The sequence below is a fragment of the Cetorhinus maximus genome, chromosome 1 (assembly GCF_964194155.1).
Source record: "Cetorhinus maximus chromosome 1, sCetMax3.hap1.1, whole genome shotgun sequence".
Classification (NCBI taxonomy): domain Eukaryota; kingdom Metazoa; phylum Chordata; class Chondrichthyes; order Lamniformes; family Cetorhinidae; genus Cetorhinus; species Cetorhinus maximus.
This window is the reverse complement of record NC_135879.1, coordinates 85631698-85657738: the sequence shown is the minus strand read 5'-3', so window position 1 is coordinate 85657738 and position 26041 is coordinate 85631698. Positions and strand designations below refer to the sequence as shown.

General features: G+C 43.0%; 1 protein-coding gene across 1 annotated transcript in view; it reads left to right on the top strand.

Annotated features, from left to right (window-relative positions):
- sec24d (SEC24 homolog D, COPII coat complex component) overlaps positions 1–26041 on the top strand; it is a 244257-nt gene that overhangs the window by 7475 nt on the left and 210741 nt on the right. Inside the window, exons 2-5 of the mRNA XM_078543241.1 lie at positions 12570–12761; positions 14902–15031; positions 15531–15679; positions 25147–25419. Coding sequence (XP_078399367.1) covers positions 12620–12761; positions 14902–15031; positions 15531–15679; positions 25147–25419 — 694 coding nt within the window. The 5' untranslated portion in view covers positions 12570–12619. The remainder of the gene's footprint in view (positions 1–12569; positions 12762–14901; positions 15032–15530; positions 15680–25146; positions 25420–26041) is intronic.

Below are 26041 nucleotides of genomic sequence, written 5' to 3'. Positions count from 1 at the left end.
AGTAAGACTACAGTTTCTCTAGATAAGATACTCCACGCAACCAGCATTTGAAACATATAGCGCCTTTCACAACCTCAGGATGTCCATAACTGTTTTACAGCCATAAAGTGCTTTCCAAGTGAGTTTCTGTTGTAATGTAAAAAACTCAGTGGTCAATTTGTGCACAGAAACCTGCAACAGCAATCTGATAAAGGCCAGATAATCTGTTTTTTGTGATGTTGGTTGAGGGATAAGTATTGGTTTGGACACCAGAGAAAATCCCATTGTTCTTCACAATAGTGCTATGGAGTCTTTTATGTCTACCTGAAAGAACAGGCAGGGCCACGGATTAAAGTTTCAGCCAAAAGGTGGCACCTTTCCCAGTGCAGCACTCCCTCAGTACTGCATTGGAATGCTTTTTTTGAGCTCCATTTCTAGAAATGGAATTTGAACCCACAGTCACCTGACAAGTGCTACTAACTGAGCTATACCTGACACATATACATAAATACTTCTTTGCACATAAATGCAAGAAAGGTGACAGACGTACAACCAGACATTTTGATCAAATAAATTTTAAGGATATGATGCAGGAAGAATTATTACAGCAGCCATATCTATTAACGCAATAGTGAGGAAAGATATTAGCTCCGATGATGTGGAATCTTTATGGGTAGAGCTGAAAAACACTAAGGGGCAAAAAACATTAGTGGGGGTTGTATATTGACCCCCAAACTGTAGTGGTGATGTTGGGAATGGCATTAAACAGGAAATTAAGAGACGCATGCAATAAAGGAACATCTGTAATTATGGGTGACTTTAATCTGCATATAGATTGGGCAATTCAAATTTGTAATAATACCGTAGAGGTGGAATTCCTAGTATATGGGATGGTTTTCTGGACCAATACGTTGAGGAACCAGCGAGAGAACAGGCCATCCTAGACTGGGTATTGTGTAATGAGAAAGGAATAATTGGCAATCTAGTTGTGCGAGGTCCCTTGGAGATGAGCGACTATAATATGATAGAATTCTTCATCAAGATGGAGAGTGACGTAGTTGACTCTGAGACTAAGGTCTTGAATCTTAATAAAGGAAACTACGATGGTATGAGGCGCAAGTTGGCTATGATGGATTGGGAAATGTTACATAAAGGGATGACAGTGGATAGGCAATGGCAAACATTCAAAGAGCGCATGGGTGAACTGCAACAATTGTTTATTCCTGTCTGGCGCAAAAGTAAAATAGGAAAGGTGGCCAAACCAAGGCTTACCAGGGAACTTAGAGATAGCATTAGATCCAAGGAAGAGGCATACAAATTGGCCAGAAAAAACAACAGACCTGGGAGCACTTTAGAATTCAGCAAAGGAGGACCAAGGGATTGATTAAGAAGGGGAAAATAGAGTACGAGAGTAAGCTTGCGGGGAACATAAAAACTGTCTGTAAAAGTTTCTATAGGTATGTGAAGAGAAAAAGATTGGTGAAAACAAATGCAGGTCCCTTACAGTCAGAAACAGGGGAATTTATAATGGGGAACAAAGAAGTGGCTGACCAACTAAATGTTAACTGTATTCCTCTCTGCAGATGCTGTCAGACCTGCTGAGTTTTTCCAGCTATTTTTGTTTTTGCAACTAAATACATACTTTGGTTCTGTCTTCACAAAGGAGGATACAAATAACATACCAGAAATGTTGGGGAACACAGGGTTTAATGAGAGGGAGGAACTAAAAGAAATCAGTGTTAGTAGGGAAATAATGTTGGAGAAATTGGTGGGTTGAAAGCCGATAAATCCCCAGGGCCTGATAATCTACATCCCAGAGTACTTAAGCAAGTGGCTCTAGAAATAGTGGATGCATTGGTGGTCATCTTCCAAGATTCTTTAGACTCTGGAACAGTTCCTACAGATTGGAGGGTAGCTAATGTAACCCCACTATTTAAAAAGGGAGGCAGAGAGCAAACAGGGAATTATAGACCAGTCAGCCTGATGTCGGTAGTGGGGAGAATTCTAGAGTCCATTATAAAAGATTTAATAGCTGAGCAGTTGGAAAACAGTGGCAGAATCGGACAGAGTCAGCATGGATTTACGAAAGGGAATCATGCTTGACAAATCACTGGAATTTTTCGAGAATGTAACCAGGAGAGTTGATGAGGGGGAGCCAGTGGATGTGGTTTAGTTTGACTTTTAGAAGGCTTTTGACAAAGTCCCACATAAGAGATTAGCATGTAAAATTAAAGCGCATGGAATTGGGAGTAGTGTATTGAGATGGATAGAAAACTGGTTGGCAGACAGGAAACAAAGAGTAGGAATAAACGGGTTTTTTTCCGAATTGCAGGCAGTGACTAGTGGGGTACCGCAGGGATTGGTGCTGGGACCCAAGCTATTCACAATGTATATTAATGATTTAGATGAGGGAACTAAATGTAATATCTCCAAATATGCAGATGACAAAGCTGGGTGGGAGGGTGAGCTGCGAGGAGAATGCAGAGGTGCTTCAGTGTGATTTGGACAAGCTGAGTGAGTGAGCAAATGCATGGCAGATGCAGTATAATGTGGATAAATGTGAGGTTATCCACTTTCGTAGCAAAAACAGGAAGGCAGATTATTATCTGAATGGCTATAAATTGAGAGAGGGGAGTGTGCTCGTACACCAGTCGCTGAAGGTAAGCATGCAGGTGCAGCAGGCGGTAAAGAAGGCAAATGTTTTGTTGGCCTTTGTAGCGAGAGGATTCGAGTACAGGAGTAGGGATGTCTTGCTGCAGTTATATAGGGCTTTGGTGAGACCACACCTGGAATATTGTGTGCAGTTTTGGTCTCCTTATCTGAGGAAGGATGTTCTTCCTATAGAGGGAGTGCAGCGAAGGTTTACCAGACTGATTCCTGGGATGGCGGGACTGACATATGAGGAGAGTTTGAGTCGGTTAGGATTACATTCGCTGGAGTTCAGAAGAATGAGGGGGGAATCTCATAGAAACCTATAAAGTTCTAACAGGACTAGACAGGGTAGATGCAGAAAGGATGTTCCTGATGGTGGGAGAGTCCAGAACCAGGGGTCACAGTCTGAGGATACGGGGTAGACCATTTAGGACTGAGATGAGGAGAAATTTCTTCATCCAGAGAGTGGTGAGCCTGTGGAATCTCCAATTGGCTTAACATCCGTATTACCCTTTGGAATTCTAAGATCTTGGGTTTCACCTAGCAGGTGTAATAGTTCCTTGGTAAAAAAAGTGTATTTCCATCCATTGTTTTATCTCTACCTTTTAGCCTATTTTGATCCCTTCCCCCCACCCCACCCCCACTAGGGCTATCTGTATCTTGCTCGTCCTGCTTTCTACCCTTAATTAGCACATTCCTTTAGATAATATCACCACCTTCAACACCTCTTTGCCCTTCTGTCTGTGACATCTTTTGGTTATCTCCACCTATCACTGGCCCTCTATCCAGCTCTTCTTGTTCCCCCCCGCCCCCCCTCAAACCAGATTATATTTCACCTCTCTTCTATTTTTACTTAGTCCTGTTGAAGGGTCATTCGGACTCGAAACGTTAACTGTGCTCCTATCCGCAGATGCTGCCAGACCTGCTGAGTTTTTCCAGGTATTTTTGTTTTTGTTTTGGATTTCCAGCATCCGCAGTTTTTTGCTTTTATCATAGTTTCTTGGTACTTATCTTGTCAAATCCTTTTAACATTTTAAACACCTGGATCAGATCAGCCCTCAATCTGCTATATTCAAAAGGAATAGATGCCAAATTTATGCAACCTGTCCTCATAATTTAATCCTCTAAGACTGGGTATCATTTTGATGACTGTACTGCACCCCACTTAAGGCCAATATATATGTTCTGAGAGGTGTCCTGCCCAAAACTGAATGCAGTACTCCAGAAGGGGTCTGACCAAAACTCTAAAATAGGAACATAACTTTCTCCTCTTAGTATTCCAGCCTCCTGAGGTAAAGGTCATCATTCTATTAGCCCTTTTGATTGTATTTTGTTCTTGCCTACTAGCTTTTAATGATTTGTGTATTTGGACCCCCAAATTGCTTTGCTTCTCTGCAGTTTCCAGTTTCTAACCATTTAGTAAATACTCCAATTTATTTTTCTTGAGTCCTAGGTGGATGACTTTGCACTTGTCCATGTCGAACTCCATTTGCACCAGTTTTCCCACATACTTAATCTGTATGTGTCTCTTTGCAATGTCCTGCTCCCATTGAAGATGGTCATATTTGCTTTCCTAACAGTATCAGCAGCAAACTGGGATATACAACTCTCTATTCCTTCATCCGAGCCTTTAATAAGTATGATGACCAGATCCCTGGGCATTCCGTTGTCACATTCTGCCAACTCTATTTCCACTCTGCCTCCTAACCATTTTCCAGCCCAATTCTAAAGGCTATCTCCAATTCTGTGAATTCTCACTTTTGTTAATCTCTTGTATTGAACCTTATAAATGCCTTCTGGAAGTCTGACATTCCTAGACATTTCCTTATCTACTTAATTAGTGACCTCAAAAAAATTCCAATAGTCAGATGTGACAAAACCTTAAGGACATTTTGGCTTTCTCTGATCAGCTCATATTTGTTTAAATGATCAGACACTGTATCCCTAATGATGGATTCTAATAGCTTCTCCATAACTGGCATCAAACTGTTAGGCCTGTAAGTTACCTGATTTCTATCTCCACCTATCTTAAAGGCATTAGCAAATTTCCAATCTAAGCACAATTACTGAATCAAAAGACTTTTCTTCACATGCTTCTTGTAATCCTCTATCCTGAATTTCATTACTTTCTCCATTAACATTTTTTAATACCTGTAAATTTCACCCTTTGATTTATTTTTAGTTTCCTTTCTATTGTTAGCCTACTATCCTTTTCCGCTGTAAACACAAATACAAAATACAGGTACAGTGTCTCAAATCCGGCTATCCAAAAACTGGCGATATGCAAAAACTGGACATTTTTTTTAAGTTACCACACGTGAATTTTAATTCTTATTAGATGAGTAAGATAGCTTACCTGCTTGTTCGGCTAGGTGCTGCAATGGCATGGTGACGTGCTGACCAATTTTTGGCTTTGTATGTCTGTCTTTGCTTTTGAGTGATCGGAGTGACCCTTGACTCCACCTGACCCAGCTTGGCCCAATCTGCCCGACCTGACCTATTCATTGAATTAAGGTTCCAATTTCTTTTCTCCAAAAACTGGCAAGATCCGAAACCTGGCACAGACCCAGTCCTGAGATCGTTGGTTTTGTGAAACTGTACCTGTACTAATTTAGCAAATTTGTCATTACCTTGTTGACAATTACAGTACCACCTGCATCTGTCTTTAATTTATTTCTCTCAGCCACTCTTTTAATATATCTCTACTATTTGGCTTTTTATTGTATGTGCATTTTTTCATATTTCTTTTGCAGCTCTTAATGTTTTTTTTTTCTTTTTATTTGTTCTCTATATTTCTCCCAGCCAGCTGAAATACCATTTGTCTTGGCATTTCCACTTCCTTAAACATTATATTTTATTTCACCTGATACGCTGACTATAGTTGGTAAGCTGTGCAAGTGGAACTTTTCTTCTTGTGGGATATGTATTGTTCTTGCATTGTACTAAATGCTCCTTTGACTCTGTTCCACTTTTTTATATATAGGTTTACCTGTTGATAGCTCAGACCAATTTAACATGCTAGCTTCCATCTCATTTCTTCAAAGTCAACCATACTAAAGTTTAAAACGTTGGTTTAGGTGTGATCATTTTCCTTCTTAAACGTTAGTTAGGTATCATCTGGAGTACTGCGTCTAGTTCTGAGTAACATACTTGAGGAAGGATGTGAAGGTATTGGAGAGAGTACAGAGGAGATTCACAAGAATGGTTACAAGGATAAACAACTGTAGCCAAGAGGATAGATTGGAAAGGTTGGGACGTTTTTCCTTGGAAAAAAGAAGGCTGAGAGGAGACGTTAGAGGTATTCAAGATCCTGATGGGTATGGACAGGGCAAATAGTCGGAAACTGCTCTCATTCAAGAAAGCATCAAGAATTACAGGGCACAGATTCAAAATAATTGGCTAATAGTATAATTGTGATGTGAGGAAAAGTTTTTTCATCCGGAGGGTGGCTGGAGTCTGGAACAAACTTACTGAGAGGGTGGTGGAGGCAGGTTCAGTCGAAGTATTCAAAAGGGAATTGGATTGCTATTTGAAAAGGGAGAATGCGCAAGGTTACCGGGATAAGGTAGGAGAGTGGAACTAGGTGAAATGCTCTTTCAGAGAGCCAGTGCAGACTTGATGGGCCAAATCGCCTCCTTCTGCATTGTAAAGATTCTGCAATTCCATAATGCTATAATGTCAAACTCTATCCTGATATAGTCTCTGTTTCCCATACTGTTAGAATATAAATTAACTCTGTCTCATTACTCATTACTAAATCGTGTAGGCAGTGTTCCCTTGTTGGTGCTAATTGGTTCAGAAAACTGTCCTGGACATACTCTACTGCATTCATCATCTTTACGACTTGAGCTGTTTTGCATCTCGTAGTCTATAATGAGGTTACAGCTACCAGCATTTTGGCACAGTAGACCTTCGAATTGCTGAAACAAAGGTTCAAATGCCTCAAGCCATCAGAGGGGCCTTGCCTTGCAGAACATTCAAAATTTCTCAATTATTTTGGCTTGTTGCACCTTATATAACTGTGCTAACAGCCTTTGCCATGGGTTATAAAGAAAAGCAGTTGCCCCATGCAGTGGCAGAAGAGGTGTTAGCTGAACCAGCAGTGTTAAGACATCCAGTGTATGATAGTAATTTGTAAAAGCATAGGAAACCCTGGCCAAAAAAAACAGTTTCTTTTCCAATGTCATCAGCTTCAATACTCTTGAAAATTATTGCACTTTTCCATAACAACATTATTCTGTCTTGCTGCAAATAAGTTCTCATTGACACATTAGAATGCCATTTAATCCAAATTTTATATGTCCCACTTGTGTGTAATGTAGATGCATTCAATGTGTTTTCCCCCATGGATTTCTTTTTATGACAGTGTACATTTTACCTCATAGCCATATGCTCTAAATAAGACTCAGATTTTCACTGCAAGGGCTGGTAGCATGAGTCGTGAAATTGCCCAGCTCACCACTCCCTCTTCGGGAAAAACTCAGCTGGATGGCGGGATCTTTGCTCCGGGGGAGAGGGAGGGAAGGGGGGGGCTGCGGTGTTGCTGGAGGGTCCGGTGGTAGGAATGGTGGCATGTATGGGATGGAGTCAGGCACTCTATCTAGGGATGCAGACTGAAGGTGGCCAGAGGACCAGCTGAGTGCCAAAGCAGGCTGTTTACAAGGCCTGCCAGTTCTTTGGGACTTTGTCCCAGTTGTTTTGTTAAATGTTAGTCCCTATAGTCCCCACCCTCACACCCTCTTGCCCCACCCCTCCAGCCACTTTCCATGTCCTGTCCATGCCAACACATGCCAATCTATGCCCTCACCAACTTCCAGTGGCCCCACATATGCTCCATGCCAACCCATGTCTTCCACCCACCCACAATGACCCCTCATTTTCCATGCAAGCCCATGACTGCCACCTGATTGCCCCACACCCATCATGCCAACCGATGTGTTATGATACAGCAGTTGGTAAAGGCTGAGTTATTTAAAATCCCAGAGGGAAACTTTAAACAACTGTCAGAACCTATATTTTCAATTGGTATATTTGAGATGCAGCTCTGAATTCAGAAATGAAACCACCAAGCCTCCAGAGGTTTTTTATATAAATTAAATTAAACATTTATTAATTTTACAAGGTATTAAACACATACACCTACAAATTACTACCATAATAACTAATAATCACTCCCAGGTGATCTTTCCCAAGGCAACAATAACCCATAGACTGAAACAGACCAAGCTAAGCACATTTTAGCTTACGAATTCAAAATGAGGCTCCTTTCAATTTATTCCTTCGCAGACACAGTGGTAGGTTTACAGGCTGCTTAGACCTCACATGCCTCTGACTTCCACACACAAAACTCTTCTATATATACCTAGCCTTCCCTTTAAATGTAAATTCTCATTGTATCACCAGGCCCTTTGAACTCCACCTCTTCCAACAATAAAATCCCTTTCATAGTACCAATTTTATTACTAATATAAATATATTGCTTGGTGTCTCCTAGCTAGGTGCAAGATTTCACCCCCCGCCTTTGAATGGTTTATTCAACAAAATGCAAATATACTCTTTACCTCACTGTTTCACATCTCAAAACTACTATGCATCAGAGCACCCAGACTAGCTGGCTTTAATCCAGTTAAGACACACACACTCACGCTGACAGGCACAGGCCCTACTACAAGTCCAATTTAAAATAATTTCTAATAGCATCATATACATTAATATCTTCATGACAATGCCAGCCAGCCACCCACCCAATTGCCAATTATAGCCCTGTTTCAACTTATGCCAACACCATGACCCCTTATAATCAATTTAATTCCAGCACATCCACCACCTTTTGGCCTTGCATCTTGCATGCCACCTCATGGGCAGACCTCAGGAGCTATATTGAGATGAAATAAAATAAAGGTCTAAATACCAATTACAGCCTTTTACTATAATAAAAAAACTCACATTCATGAGAACCCATTCAAGACATTTAAATACCCTCAAATACTTAATTCTTTATAAAAACACACTTGTATTCATAACCCTACAAAGACAGCTAATCCTTTAATAACCTCCTTTGAGCTGTCAAACAAGCTGTGAATTTAGGATCCCCTGCTGGGATAATGATAGTCTGTGGAAAGCAGCCAAGCAATAATTATGCCCGAGTGATAGCCCTTGGGGTAATATCAACAAACAGCTATTGTAATTGCTGGAACAGATATGTTTTCAACTCTCAATGACACAGGCAGCATTTTTTTTTACTTAAAGGGCTAAGGATTTACGTAACTTAACATGACAGTTTTAGAGACCTTATTTGCACTTGAAGAGAATTTTTGACTATTCAAAAATTCATAACTCCCACACTGCAGGTTAAGGTCCACGCTACAGTGTGTTTGCCTCTGCGGTGTGTACCGTCTACACGATGCAATGCAATAAATAACCATGGCTTTTTTGACAGCACTTTCCAAACCTGCAACCTCTACCATCTACCTGCCCCCTTGACCCTATTCCCACTAAACTGCTGACCACCTAATTATCCTCCCAATCCCCCATGCTAGCTAACTTAGTAATGATTTTCTATCCCCAGATACTGTCCTTACTTTCAAATTTGCCATCACCTCTTCCTCAAAATACTCATCCTAAATCCCTCTATCCTTACGTCCACATCTTCAACTTTCCTTTCCTCTCTAAAGGTCTTGAACCTGTTGTCACCCATCTTTAATGCAACCCCAGGTGGAATTTCACAGGTGGGGGGGCATATTGCCTGCCCCCCCAACCTCCATTGCAAGAATCAGCTGGCAGTCAACAGACCGAGAAGAGCCTGCTTGCAGCGATAATATGTTGCCAGTCTGCTAAACAAGCTGAGGATTGGACTTCTGCCTCACAGTGGGAGGAAATCTAGTCGTTAAGAGCTGCTGCCCAATCTGATTGGCCACCAGTTCTAGCAGTGCCAATAGTGCTAGAACTGAGTAATGGGCCATTATATGGCATGGGCAGTGTGCAATACAGGCCTTGGTAACAAGCTCAATTACCTGTTAATTACTTATTTAAAAATGGCAGGTGGGTTGCCAATTTTGGCCCCCTTCTTCCCTGTCCTTTGAAGGACTTTAAAAAAAAAATTAGGCTGCCTGTTCCTGCCCAAGCCAAACATTTTATGGCGTGGGTAGCATATTATTAGGGTGAATTGGCTTGACAACAAACCTAATTGACCCATGATTACTTATTCGAATATGGTGGGTGGGCTGCCGATTTTGGCACCCGCCCACTACCACACCACCCCCCCCCACTGTATTATGGGGGTGAGCTTGGGCTAGGCAGGAAGATGATGCACTGGGCACCTGTCCATTTTTATGTGCCCCCTTGCCCAAAAAACAACTGGTGGGGACACTCAAAATACAGCCCATTGTGTTTGTTAGATTCTAGATCCTTTCTAGAACATCCTTATTCTGGTATCAGTACTTAACCCTCTAGCTTTACACACAGGTTTAAGCAATCAAGCAAGTGTACAAGGATCAGTGTACTAGACTAACATAATCAAACATAGAGGAAACAAACCATTGAACACTACAGTACAGGTTCAGCAGATGTCAGGTGACTGGTTTTGATGCAGTCTTGTGCGATATTCTTTTCTATATTAGCCTTCAAGTTTGCTGAATCCTGCAAACTTTTTCCTGGTTTATTGAATTTATCTCTCATTTTCTATGTAATGTTATTTACTTCACTAACGCTGTTTCTTCTCATGGTTCTTCTTATGATTTATTGAAACCTAATTCTAAGATGATCTGACAATGATTCTAGCTCAGTCTAACACACCTATTCTATTTGATTGTACTTAAAGTTATCTGTCCCTTTACACCAGCTGTCCTTGTTTTGTTTTATCTTAATCTCCCTATCAGCCAAGTTCAACTAGTTCTTTGTGCTCCATTGCATGTACTCACTTTGTTCCTTCACATTATATGTTAACTATCCCATCACACTCTATACTAATGCCAAACTATTTAGTTTGTCATGGTGCATTATCCTACACACTCAGTTTGAACTAGACAAATAACAGTCTATGAAGTCTATTCAACCCTGAGCTGACTTTCTGACCTCATGAATTCTCCATCGCAAAGACCCACCTACTTTCATGTCAGTAGCATCACCTCTGGCCCTGCCTGAGCTCTTCTGTCACAGAATCACACAGTGCAGAAGAGGCCCTTCGGCCCATTGAGTCTGCACTGATACGTGAGAAACACCTGACCTACCTACCTAATCCCATTTACCAGCAGTTGGCCCATAGCCTTGAATGTTATGACATGCCAAGTGCTCATCCAGTACTTTTTAAAGGATGTGAGGCAACCCGCCTCCACCATCCTCCCAGGCTGCGCATTCCAGACCGTCACCACTCTCTGGGTAAAAAAAGTTTTTCCTCACATCCCCCCTAAACCTCCTGCCCCTCACCTTGAGGTTAAGTCCCCTCGTGACTGACCCTTCAACTAAGGAGAACAGCTGCTCCCTATCCACCCTGTCCAGGCCCTTCATAACATTTACAGCCCCCCTCCGTCCTCACTGTTCCAGTTTTCACACCACCATTAACAGCGTTGCTAAACTGTTTAGACTCCGATCTCTTGGCTCTTCCATCTCACTATCTATCTCTCTCTTTATGGATTTCTTTAAACTTTGCCTAAGCGTTTAGTCATGCCTCCTAATGCCTTGCAAATTGAATGTTGTCATTTATTGCAAGGGGAATGGAATATAAAGGTAGGGACATTTTGCTACAGTTGTACAGGATGTTGGTCAAACCACATCTGGAGTAATGTGTACAGTGTTGGTCTCCTTATTTAAGAAATGTTATAAATGTGTTAGAAGCAGTTCCAAGATGGTTCATTCAATGATACCTGGGATGGTGGTTATCTTATGAGGAAAGGTTGGACGGGCTGTGGCATGTATCCATTGGACTTTAGAAGATTGAGATGTGATCTTATTGAAACATATAAGATCCTGAGGGGACTTGACAAGGTGGATGCTGAAAGGATGTTTTCCCCTTGTGGGAGAGACCAGAACTTGGGGACACAGTTTAAAAATAAGGGGTTTCCCATTTAAGGCGGAGCTGAGAAAAAATCTTTTCTCTGAGGATCGTGAAACTTTGGAACTCCCTTCCCCAGAGTATGGTGGAGGCAGGGTCATTGAACATTTTGTGGAAGAGGTAGATAGATTCTTGCCTAACAAGGGAGTCAGAAGTTATTGGGGGTAGGCAGGAATGTGGAGTTAAGGTCACAATCAGATCAGCCATGACCTTATTGAATGGCGAAGCAGGCTCAAGGTGCTAAATAGCCTACTCCTGTTCCTAATTCATATGTTCCATGTCATGGTGTCCATTTGTCTAATTATGCCACTTTGATGCACCATAGGATATTTTTATATTCTAAAAATTGTATATTGTTGTTACAGATGCAAATCCAGGTTTGTTTTTGAGTGTTGTTAACTGCTTGTAAATTAGTACCATTTCTGTCAAGTAAGTATTGTGCTTTGTAGTGTTTTACCAACGTCTTTTTACTTCTATGCATCATTTTAGTTATACGAAAATCCATTATGTTAGTTTAACATCTAGTTTAATGGGTTGATATTTTCTGTCATCTGGATTGACAGAAGACATAATGGAAATCTGTAAGAATCAGTTCGGCCTTGATTTTTTTTATGTTGACTTGAGTTCTGCTAACCCAAACATGGCAAAGAAAGAACCAAGTTTTGTTTTGTAGATGACCTCAATCCATTTTGAAAACTGTCATCAAGCCCTTTATATAAGGAAAAGTGTTGAGAAGAAAGCCTTTCAGCAGTGACATGGCTAGAGCCAGTTGTAAATTACATTATTCGTATTACTAAATTCTGCATCAGTGACATCAGCTGTGAAAGCAAGGGTGACAGGATTTGTGATCTATTAATATAATTTTGTACTTTTCAACCCCCCCAACTAGGCTTCTCAAGGAATTGGGTAATTTAAGGAATGATCATATTCTAATCAAAAATGAGTCAACAAGGCTATGTTGCAACACCACCTTATTCTCAAGCTAAACCTGGATTGGGAGGATATTCAACTGGCTTTGGTTCGCAGCCTCATTACGCCCACTATGGTGGAACAGGTCAACCTTATTCTGCAGCTCAAGCAGGTAATGCATATGGAGAAATACTTCCGGAAAGAAATTTTAAATTATCCCTTCCCCACCCCCACCCCATCATACCCTTCAAGAGACAAGCTAGCAACAATGTGACACCCAGGATCTAAAATTCCTGAACCTGAGCCTGGAGGATTGGGTGGGGGAAGTGCAGGAGTAGGAGGCCAGAATTTTGGGAGGGATCTGGTTCTGCTGGAGTTCTGCACCTTTTTTTTAGTTTGAGGAATTCCAGTAGGAGGGAATTGGCATTTCTTCCACTCCTCCCTTCCATTGTTATGTAATTGAAAGAGGTGGAAATCCCCACCAAAAATCTCACCAGTTTCACCTTTACTGGTTGTTTCAGTTGATCAAGAGGAAATTCCAAATCTGCAATTTTAGCTCATTGTTAGTAAGGGGTTGTTTATTGCTGTCTTTAGACCTGCGTTGCTGCTCTGACTGTATCCAGAATCCAAAACAATTTCCATTCACTTTATTACCATTTAGTATCATGTCTCACGTGAAAGCTATATCTGTTGTTCCCTTGAGGAGGAATACCAAAACAATGGGTCCTAGAGCAGAAGAAATGGCATTTTAGAATTCACCCATTGAGGGTTTTTAGGCCAAGGGTGAATTACCTTGGATTATCTGAAGAGCAGCAAGTTTGGCAGTCCAGATTAAGCACTAGCGCCTGATTTTTGCTGAGTCAGATCGACTCTGGAACCGGTTAAAAATGAGAGTGGGACCTGATTCCAAGATTCCCGCCCTCATTTGCGACACCCTCAATTTTCACTGGCAAGGGATAAGTGTGCGGGTAGCGATCCTGCACACTGCACTCCTGACCTGGTTGTCTCCATTGCAGAGGTAGGCATCTCCTATCTACCCCCCACAATTTTCATGGAGTCGGGCTAGTTTTTGGATGACTTGTAGTTCATAGTTCCTCAGAGGAGTTGTGAACCATAGTTGAGATTCGGTAAACTTTTGAAAGGGAAGTTCAAAAGGTCTTACCTATGCCCCCCATGCTGCTTCAATTCCAAGTTAGTGCCAATTCATGCCCTGCACCATGGCTTCTCACACCCTCCATGCCAACTCATGGCCCTTCCATGTCCAGTCACCCAGTATACACTATGCACAGAACTAATGATCCATATGGTAACAATGGCATATGTGGAACTGCTCAGAAAAAAAAACATCATTCCACAAATCTTTCTTGAAAAAAAAACTGATGTTCCTGTAATCCTATAAAAGTGTTAATCAAAGACAATTAAATACCCAATAACAGGCTTCAAACACATCAAACCTCTTAACCCTGTGCAAATATATATTGCGACATTGACAAAAGGGATCACAGAAAGAACATCTTGTTATAACCACTTAAATATGTCACTCAAACAAAGTCAAGAGTTCTTTCCAGTTGTCAAAACAGAACTCCCTGCTGAGATAATTCTTTTTTGAGTCTCGGCTCTCAACCGAGCCTGCAGAATGAGGACACTTGTAAGAACTCTTTCAGTAAAACTGGATGGTTCCATTGCATTGATGTTCTATCAGGAAATCAATATAATTTGAGCATAAATTCTAAATATTTATTTTTTAGGTCAAATGTTAAGAGTCTACTCGTAAACAAAATTACCGAATTTAAATTGAGGAGGCGGTGGCGTAGTAGTATTGTCACTGGACTAGTATTCTAGAGACCCAGGGTAATGTTCTGGGGACCGAGGTTTGAATCCCACCACAGCAGATGGTGAAATTTGAATTCAATAAATTCTGGAATTAAAAGTCTGATGATGAAATCATTGCCGATAGTCATAAAAACCCATCTGGTTCACTAATATCCTTTAGGAAAGGATACCTGGTCTGGCCTACATGTGACTCCAGACTCTCAGCCAGCGATGCCCACATCCCATGAATGAATAAAACAAAGTTCAATTCTTTATAGTACAGAAATGAATTTGAAATGTCAGGAGTAGATTGTATTGCAGACTGTAGAAATGAAGGAATGTACAAACAGAGAACTGTTCCAATTTTCATATTTGTGGGAATATGTTTTATGTTGGAGATACTTTTTACAGGCATTTATTTTTGTACATTGCTACTGTCCTCGAAAGGGTTTAATTATCTAAGTATAGACTTATGGTTAATAGTTATATTTTCTTTTCAGGGCTTTTAAAACCAGTACCCTCACCTCATGTACCTTCAGTTTCTGCTGGTCATCCACCACCTGCTCCAAGCCAGTTTGGCCAAACTCACCTCCAGAATGGAATATATAATCCTGGAAACCAGATGCCAAGGTATTTGCCAAAACACACATTGCAAGATGTGCAAAATACCATTTTACACTGGCAGATATGCAGTACTTTGTTCTGGTAAAATGAAATAAATCCAGCATATGCCTTAAGAGAATGACCTAAGCCTGCTGCATTCCTTTTAAATTTGCACCACCAGTTTCCTTATGCACTGATAGCAATGAAGAGAAGTGCATATACACTAGTGTTTCCAACTCTGGTTAGACACATTCCTAGAAGTTTTATGACACAATTAGTTGGCTTCAATGCCACCCTTCCAACCCCATCACCACCTAGTCTTTTCTAAACTACATAACTATTATGTCTTGCAGAGTGCAGGGTTTGTTACTGTAGTGGGTTCCATTTGGTTGAAAAGTGTACCACACACACACCAAAAAAAAAAGTTAGATTTCCAAATGAACTGTCCAATATTGAAGAAAAAATTGAAAGCTGGAGATGCCTTAGTAGTGATTATCTTATTATTTCATTATTTATTCACTTCCAGCTATGCAGCTCCTCCTCCATGCAGTGGTCAGACAGCGCTGCTTCAGTCCCATGGTTCCAACTCGCTGTCAAATTACCAGAATACTGCACCACCTTTATTCACACAGCAAGTCACCAGTCAGCTTGGTGCCATGCAACTGAGTGATCATGGTAAGTTTTTTTTTTAAATGAAGTAATTTAAACCAGTTGAATATTTAGGTATGTAGGGAGGGAGAGAGAGAGCAAGATAGGAAATGAGAGATTTACTCATGTTTTTATGTTCCAAAGGTTTCAGGTTCTAGATGGTTTCTCTGCAGTTGTCCCTGTTGATGCTCTCACCTTACAATTTCTTCATCCTTTTGAACCATGAGGCCAAAAGGGCATTAGAGTGGAGTTTGAAGAAATTGACATTTTTAAACTGCATGTGACCTCACATCCATGTGAAATGTAAGATTTCCTGAGGGACATAAATGCTTTGATGAATTTAACTCTGTCTTGCAACTTAAAAAAAAATCAAAGGCAAACTACTCTTAGATTCTTGCAGTGATCCTGGGACATTTGAGGTCTTAATAAAGTGTGTTGAGCACTTTGTTAACATCATGTTGGCAGCTCAGTATCTCTTTGATTGCTCGCCTTTGTTTTAACTTTGTGCATCAAACAGATAATTTACTCCACAACAAAAACAAAAAAAACTGGAAAAACTCAGCAGGTTTGGCAGCATCTGTGGAGGGGAGCACAGTTAACGTTTCAAGTCCGCATGACTCTTCAACAGAACTAAGGAAAAATAGAAAAGGGGTGAAATATAAGCTGGTTTAAGGGGGTGGGGGGGGTGGGTGGGTGGGACAAGAAGAGCTGGATAGAGGGCCAGTGATAGGTGGAGATAACCAAAAGATGTCACAGACAAAAGGACAAAGAGGTGTTGAAGGTGGTGATATTATCTAAAGGAATGTGTTAATTAATGGTAGAAAGCAGGACGAGCAAGGTACAGATAGCCCTAGTGGGGGTGGGGTGGGGTGAAGGAATCGAAAAAGGCTAAAAGGTAGAGATAAAATAATGGATGGAAATACATTTAAAAATAATGGAAATAGGTGGGAAAAGAAAAATCTATATAAATTATTGGAAAAAACAAAAAGGAGGGGGAAAATCGGAAAGGGGGTGGGGATGGAGGAGAGAGTTCATGATCTAAAATTGTTGAACTCAATATTCAGTCCGGAAGACTGTAAAGTGCCTAGTCGGAAGACGAGGTGCTGTTCCTCCAGTTTGCGTTGAGCTTCACTGGAACAATGCAGCAAGCCAAGGACGGACATGTGGGCATGAGAGCAGGGTGGAGTGTTGAAATGGCAAGCGACAGGGAGGTCTGGGTAATGCTTGCGGACAGACCGCAGGTGTTCTGCAAAGCGGTCACCCAGTCTGCGTTTGGTCTCTCCAATGTAGAGGAAACTGCATTGGGAGCAACGAATGCAGTAGACTAAGTTAAGGGAAGTGCAAATGAAATGCTGCTTCACTTGAAATGAGTGTTTGGGCCCTTGGAGGGTGAGGAGAGGGGAAGTAAAGGGGCAGGTGTTGCATCTTCTGCGGTTGCATGGGAAGGTGCTGTGGGAGGGGGTTGAGGTGTAGGGGGTGATGGAGGAGTGGACCAGGGTGTCACGGAGGGAGCGATCCCTACGGAATGCCGCCAGGGGGGTGAAGGGAAGATGTGTTTGGTGGTGGCATCATGCTGGAGTTGGCGGAAATGGCAGAGGATGATCCTTTGAATGTGGAGGCTGGTGAGGTGATAAGTGAGGACAAGGGGGACCCTATCATGTTTCTGGGAGGGAGAAGAAGGTGTGAGGGCAGATGCACGGGAGATGGGCTGGACACGGTTGAGGACCCTGTCAACCACCGTGGGTGGAAAACCTCGGTTAAGGAAGAAGGAGGACATGACAGAGGAACTGTTTTTAAAAGTGGCATCATTAGAACAGATGCGATGGAGGCGGAGGAACTGAGAGAATGGGATGGAGTCCTTATAGGAAACAGGGTTTGAGGAGCTGTAGTTGAGGTAGTTGTGGGAGTCGGTAGCCTTGTAATGGATATTGGTGGGCAGTCTATCACCAGAAATTGAGACAGAGAGGTCAAGGAAGGGAAGGGAAGTGTCAGAGATGGACTATGTGAAAATGATGGAGGGGTGGACATTGGAAGCAAAATTAATAAATTTTTCCAGGTCCAGACAAGAGCATGAAGCAGCACCGAAGTAATCATCGATGTACCGGAGAAAGAGTTGTGGGAGGGGGCCGGAGTAGGACTGGAACGAGGAATGTTCCACATACCCCATAAAGAGACAGGCATAGCTGGGGCCCATGCGGGTACCCATAGCCACACCTTTTATTTGGAGGAAGTGAGAGGAGTTTAAGGAGAAATTGTTCAGTGTGAGAACAAGTTCAACCAGACGGAGGAGAGTAGTGGTGGATGGGGATTGTTTGGGCTAATTTACTCCTCTGGAATTCATGTAATTTAAACATATTTTATATTTAATAATTTCCCTTATAACATACAAATGGATGAAATTGCTGAAAATAGAACTTCAGAGAAAGTGAAAGCAAAATACTGCTGATGCAGGAGATCTGAAATAAAAACTGAAAGAAGAGTTATATTGGACTCGCAATAATAATTATGTTCCTCTTTCCACAGATGCTGCCAGATCAGCTGAGTTTTTCCAGAACTCTGTTTTTATTTCAGAGAAAGTGACTTTTGTGTGCAAGGAAAAATCATCAAAATCAGATTTAGAAACATGGAATTTTTCAGTCCAGGTGTGGGGTGGGGTTGGTGTGCGGGCCCGACACACCAACGTGTAAAATGACGCGCAATGATGTTGGGCGTGCGTCCCGACGTCACCGCGCACCATCTCTCAAGGGAGACAGTGACCTCCATTTGTCAGATGATTGGCCCTGAGATCAGCTTCAACCGTGTGGGTGGACACCCCATGCCAGCGGCGCTGAAGGTCACGGTTGCCCTCAACTTCTATGCCCCCGGCTCCTTCCAGGGGTCAGTGGGTGATCTTAGTGGAGCCTCCCAGTCAGCTGTCCACAGTTGTGTCAAGCTGGTGACAGATGCTCTGTTCAGGAGTACATTGACTTTCATTCACTACCGCACAGACGAGGCCAGCCAGGCAGAGCGAGCCAGAGGTTTTGCCGCATTTGCTGGGCTCCACCGTGTCCAGGGTGCCATCGATTGCACACATGTGACTATCAGGGCGCCAGCTGGTGAGCCGGGAGCCTTTGTCAACAGGAAGGGCTTCCACTCCAATAACGTGCAGATAGTGTGTGCCCACAGGATGCAGATTCTGCAAGTCTGTGCATGGTACCCAGGCAGTTCCCATGACCCGTGCATCCTGAGACACGCCCAGGTACCGAGGCTCTTCAGTGCTCCAGCTCAGCTGGATGGATGGCTGGTGGGCGACAAGGGCTATCCCCTCAAAAGGTGGCTCATGACGCCTCTCCGACATCCAAGAACAGAGGCTGAGCAGCGGTACAATAGGAGCCACGCCTCCACAAGGGCGGTGGCAGAGAGAGTCATCAGTCTTCTCAAGATGCGCTTCCAATGCCTGGACTGTTCAGGGGGCGCACTCCAGTACCCCCCAGATTGTGTCTTGGTGATAGTGGTTGCATGCTGCGCTCTCCACAATCTGGTGCTGGAAATGGGGGATGCAGTGGAGGAAGAAGATGTTGACGCAGCTGCTCTGGCAGCAGACGATGAGTCCAGTAGTGAGGACGAGTACACTCAGGAGAACGCTGAGGGGATAGACACTGACCCGGGCAACCTCCAGGGAGGCAGGGACACCCGGAAGGCTTTGATCCAACACTCCTTCAGTGAGCCTACCAAATATGAACCACCAACACATGCCAGGGCTGCAGGCTCCATACTTGATACCTGAGAGCAACTTTTGCTTGGTGAACAACATGCACTATGTGCTATTTCAATAAAGCTCAGTGACAAACAAGTCACTCATTAAATCATGGGTTCCCCTTCACCTGCAGAACTAATAAAGCACCCAGAGGCATGTTGAGAACCAAAAGATTTAATGATTTGCAGCTTGGCATACAGAAATCAAAGTAAATTAAAAGGTGTTGAACAACTCACCAACTTAAAAGTGGGTTGAAAGACAACCACCAGTTATAAGCCCATGTTGTGCCTAAGGTGATTTACGTTTACATTTGCGGGTGCTATATCTAGGTGCTCCCCCCTCACTGGCAGCGGCATTGGAGACAGCCTGCTCATTCTGCTGTCCTGTTGGCCTTGATGATCTTGGCGAGCGTCCTCCAGCCCATGGAGCCTGTGCTGGCCCCACCTGGGAGGGCATGGCCAGTGGCACAGCTGGCACCTCCCCAGTCACCGCAGCCTCATCAGATGCCACTGTCACTGGCAGAGGAGGAGCTGCTGCCGTCATCCGGAACTCCATAAGATGAGCCTGCAGAGATGACGGGCAGCTCGTGTCCCAATGCGAGGTCGCGTTGGACCTCCCTGTTCACCATTGATGGATGGGCACCTAGCTGGAATACTGGGTGCCCAATCCATCTGCCAAATTGACACTGGCCGCCTGCCAGTGTGAGGACTTGCAGGTCCGAGCATATGCCCAGGAAGCCCTGATTGTTCTCTTGGAGGAGCCTCTCCATGAGAGTTGCCACTCTCTCCATGGAGGAGGCAGTGCGCTCGGCCATGAGGGTCATTGTGTTGCTCATGCTCCGCATGGACTCCTACACAACGGAGACCATGGCATGCATTCCCTAATGTATCTCCAGCAGATCCCTCTGCACACCCTGATGGACTTCCAGCATCTGCTGCCTCAGGGACAACTCCTAGAGGCACATCATTAGCCACCGACTGAGCATGTTCCTGGTCCCCAGCATTCCTCCGACTACCGGCGCTCTGGGCGTACTCTGGTGAGGCTGAACGGAAGAACAAGGACATTTGATTAGTTGAAGTCATTACACTGTTAATGTGCATGCCTGGCACCCGGATCAGGATGCACTCCTCCTTCCATTATCAATGGGGATCTTATGTTGGAGGCTGAAATCATTATACAGTCAACAGTGGAAAGTTTGCACTGACAGACATTGTGACCTTAGTGCACGGCACTCTTACCTCCCAGCGGCACCCCAACCTCACCATGGCCGGTTGACTTGGATGCATGGTGCCTCTCCAGCTCCAGTGCCTCCTGCTCGTATCTGGTAATGATCAGAAGGTGGAGCTGCCCTCCGCCAGTCCGCAGAAGCTCAGCATTATTGTGGGCTGTCTTCTCCTGAAAGGAGAGAGGAACATTGATTAGCCCACCCTGTACCTGTATTGCCATTGCAGCCTTGCCACCCCCACCTGAGTGAAACATTGCAGGGCTCATCTGATTCGTGACCCTGGAGCCACAATACACTCATTCCAAGCTGCCAGGGCTGACCCCCTTGCCCAGATGCTGCCTCCGTGACATTTGCCACTCATATTCTAAGACCTTCCAAACCCACGACCACTACCACCTAGAAGGACAATGGCAGTTGATAGAAGGGAACACCGCCACCTGGAAGTTCCCCTCCAAGTCACTCAGCATCCTAACTTGGAAATGTTTCACCGCTCCTTCACTGCCGCTGGGTCCAAATCCTGGTACTCGACCCCTAACAGCACTGTGGGTGTACCTGCACCATATGCAGTGGTTCCAGAAGGCAGCTCACCACCACCCTCTCACGGGCAACTAGAGATGGGCAATAAATGCTGGCCCAGCCAGGGGGTGGGGGCCAACATAACAGCTGTGCTAAGCGACCCATGCCAACACGGTACTCACCCTTCCCAATCGCAAGAGGTCATTAAACCACTTGCTGCACTACACCCAGGTGCGTCTCACCACGCCATGAGAGCTGACCCTTTCTGCCACCACCTCCCAAGCACGTTTTGTTAGGTGGGGGGGGTCTCCTCCTCCCGTCCCTTGGGACCAGGGTATTGCGGCGTGCTACCACCTCCTCGAGGAGGGCAGCGAGGCACTCATCGGAGAATCTCAGGGCCAACTGCTCTGTCGACCTGCCCTCACACCTGGCCTGCTCGCTGAAGATGTTCTCCATCATATAGCTACTAACCGAAATCAGTGGCAGCAGAGGTTTCATGACTAATTTTTAAATTTCCTCAAAAATTTTTGTTGAAATTAATGCACATGTCCCAGCTCATGTGACAGTTTCACATGAGGAGACATGTCATGAAAGTTTTTTTCAACACTTTATTGAACTGTTAAAACTTAAAACTAATTTCCCTGAGGCAGCTCTGTGCCTCGGAGATTTCTGCGCCTTTTCGCGTGAAAGAGCGCGCTCCCGACTCTGGGACCACCCCCCACCCACACAGGGGGTGCACAGCGCTTCCGGGTGCACGTCATGCTGGGTGGGCCTTAATTGGCCCGCCCACATAAAACGGCAGCATGGACCTGATCAGGGGCGGAGATCAGGGGATATTTTCTGTACCCTCCCCTGCACAACCCCCCCGATGGGTTCTACCCTCTGCTTCCACCACCTTTTCAGGAAGAGAGTTCCAAAGACTCATGACCCTCCAAGTCAAAAATTTTTGCCTTACCTCTGTTTTAAATGGGCAACCTCTTATTTTAAAAAGTGACCCCAATTCTAGATTCTCCCACAAGAGGAAACATCCTCTCCACATCCGCTTTGTCAAGACCCCCAGGATCTTATATGTTTCAATTAATGTTTCTTCTAAACTGCTGTGGATACAAGCCTAGTCTGTCCAACCCTTCCTCATAAGACAACCCACCCATTCCAGGTATTAGTCTGGTAAACCTTCACTGAATTGCTTTCAACGCATTTACCAATGTGGTCCTCATAACATTTAAGAAGTATTTGGATGTGCACTTGCGATGCCATGACATACAAGGCTATGGGCCTAGTGCTGGAAAATGGGATTAGAATAGTTAGGTACTTGTTTGACTTGTTCTGATTCGATGGACCGAAGGGCCTTTTTCTGTGCTGTAGACCTCTATGACTCTAGCATTCTTTAAATAAGGTGGCCAATACTGTATACAGTACTCCAAATGTGGTCTCACTACTGCCCTGTACAAATGAAGCTTGACTTCCCTACTTTTGTATTCAATTCCCCTTGCAATAAATGATAACATTCTATTAGCTTTCCTAATTACTTGCTGTACCTGCATACTAGTCTTTTGTGATGAATGCACTAGGACACCCAGATCTCTCTGCACCTCAGAGCTCTGCAATCTCTCACCATTTAGATAATATGCTTTTTTTTATTCTTCCAGCCAAAATGGACAATTTCACATTTTCCCACATTATACTCCATTTGCCAGATCTTTGTCTACTCACTTTATCTATCTATATCTGTTAGTAGCCCCCTTATGTCCTCTTCACAACTTACTTTCTATCTATCTTTGTGTCATCAGAAAATTTGGCAACTATCCCATCCATCCCTTCATCCAAGCCATTTATATAAAATGTAAACAGTTGAGGTCCCAGCACTGATCCCTGTGGCACACTGCTCGTTACATCTTGCCAACCTGAAAAAGACCCCATTTATGCCTACTCTCTGCTCCCTGTTAGCCAGCCAATCTTCTATTCGTGCCAATATATTACCCACTATACCATGAGCTTTTATTTTCCACAATAACCTTTGATGTGGTACTTTATCAAATGCCTTTTGGAACTCTAAGTACAGTACATCCACTGGTTCCCCTTTATCCACAGCACATGTTACTTCCTCAAAGAACTCCAATAAGTTGGTTAAACATGATTTCCCTTTCACAAAACCATGTTGACTCTGCCTGATGACCTTGAGTTTATCCAAGTGACCTGCTATAACTTTAATAACAGCTTCTAATGTTTTCCCTATGACAGATGTTAAGTTACCTGGCCTATAGTTTCCCACTTTCTGTCTCCCTCCCTTTTTGAATAGTGGAGTTACATTTGTTATCTTCCAATCTTATGGGATCTTCCCTGAATCTGGGGAGTTTTGGAAAATTAAAACCAATGCATCAACTATCTCACCAGACACTTCTTAAGTCCCTATGATGAAGTCCATCAGGACCCGGGCTCTTGTCAACCCGCAGCTCCAACAATTTACTCAGTACCACTTCTCTGGTGACTAATTTTCCTGACTTCCTCCCTCTCTTCTATTTGTATTCTCTATAGTGAAAACTGATGCAAAACACCTGTTCAATTCATCTGCCATCTCCTTGTTTTCCATTATCAATTCTCCAGACTCAGTTTTTCTATAGGACCAAGCTTTATTAACTTTTCCTTTTTAAGTATTTATAAAAAGTCTTACTACCTTTTCATATTTCTAGCTAGCTTTCTCTCATACTCTATTTTTCCCTCATTATTAGTCTTTTAGTCATTCTTTGCAGTTCCTTATGTTCTGTCCAATCTTCTGACCTGCCACCTATCTTTGCACAATTAAATGCTTTTCCTTTAAGCTTGATACTATCTTTAACCTTTCTAGTTAACCGCGGATGGTGTGTCCATCTCTTGGATTTTTCTTACTTGTTGGAATGTATGTATTCTGTGCATTCTGAAATATCCCCTAGGTATTAGCCACTGCATCGCTATTTATCTACCCCTTAACCTAATTTGATGGAGATGAGAATTTCAGAGGAGCATGTTAATCGGTTGTATGCTTAAATCTACAACGTCATTTTAGGACCCGCCAGACTAATTGCAAATACTAGCTTTTGATCTCTTGGGGTAGATTTGTCTAATTCCCTCAAGCAGGAAGTGGACCCTCTATCCACCATTGGTGTGAGACCTGATCAATTTTCAGGATTTGACCTCATTAGAATAGTTTTGGCAAACTGTCAGCAATAATTGAGTAGCGACAGATGAGAGACTGGGAAAGGTTGGTATGGAGAGAGACTTGGGTGTCCTTGCACATGAATCACAGAATATTAACATGCAGGTGCAGCAAGCAATTAGAAAAGCAAATGGTATGTTAAGCCTTTTATTACAAAGGACTTAGACTTCTTCACTCTTTATACTCTAATAGGGCCTTGGTGTCATCACACTACAGTTCTGGTACTTTTTCCTGAGGATGGTAGGGCTTTAATAAAGACAATAGGTCATTTCCCTGTTCCTTTTTTTAACTCAGAGGAACTCCATTGCAAATTATTCAAATGATTTTAATGAGCATTAGGAAGGTGTTCCAGCATTCACCTACATTTAACTCCTTTGTAACTATACTGCAAGGCACAAAGGCCAACTTCCATATCATTCTGGCCTTTCACTGATCTGTCAAATCTTGAGAGTCCCATAGTGAATTGATGGAAAATTATAAAATTACCTGGAAAAACTCAGCAGGTCTGGCAGCATCGGCGGAGAAGAAAAGTGTTGACGTTTCGAGTCCTCACGACCCTTCAACAGAGTTCTGTCTAAAGCTTGTATATTTAGAGCCCTCCCTTTTTCTATATATAGTCTGATTAACACAGGTCTACAAAAGTGACAAATTTTATTTAATATTGATGCAGTTCGTTAATTACTGCTCAAATATGTCACTGAGCACATACAGAATATTTATTATGTGGCATTTCACACCCATCAGTTTTCTAATTTCAATGTTAGTGTTCTGGAAACATTACAAATTTTAAAATACAGGCTGCTTATCTTTTTTGTTATGATTAGGTTCTTCTCAAGCACACCCCCAAAGCAGTCCACTATCTGGACCACCATTCCGGCCTCCATTCCAAGGATCTCAACCACAACTTTTACCTCCTATTTCATCTCCTACATCCCAAGGTCTGCCGTCTGCTGTCCCAGCAGCTACAGTGCCTCCTGGAATGCCTCCTCCTTCCCCTGTAGGCATGCATGTTGGTCTTGCTGGACCCAATCAAGGGAGTGTTGGCTATCAACAGGTTCCAGGCCAGCCTCCAATGACTGGGTATTTACCACAGCAGGGTAAGTATTTTCCTTTAGATTTTAATTTTAAAATATTAATTAACAATGTATTATCTTGATTGTGACCTGAAAATTCTGCTGTCTTGAATTCAGCCGAAATGGCACAGCTGTCTTTTTAAGGTTCATCTGTAATGCAAGTTAAAGGTATCAGATGTCACTATAATAACATGAGCAATCAAAATTAGAAAAGCTCAGTTCTGAAAAGAATGTGTTCACATTTTAATTAGAAATGTTATCTGGTGCCATAGCTTGCTGTTGTGAAATGTGGAATGCAAACTGCATTATTAGAGAATTACCAAAGATAACAGGCATTATATTGAAAGAAAAACATGTGTTTATATACTGCCTCATCATGTGCCACAGTATTTCACATCCAAATAATTGCTTTTGAAATCAGTCACTGCAGGCAAAGATGCGCACAGATAGGTCACACAAATAGTAAATGAGATGATTGAACATCTGGTTTTAGGGTGCTGGTTGCCAATCTAGAAAAAAGGTTAACTACTGCAACAAGTTTCATTCTCACCTCCTATAAGGCTAAACTTGAATGAGGGTTTTAATATTTCTTATCTACAATTTGCTTGGTAGTACAGAATTTGAATATTGCTGAAGAGAGACATGT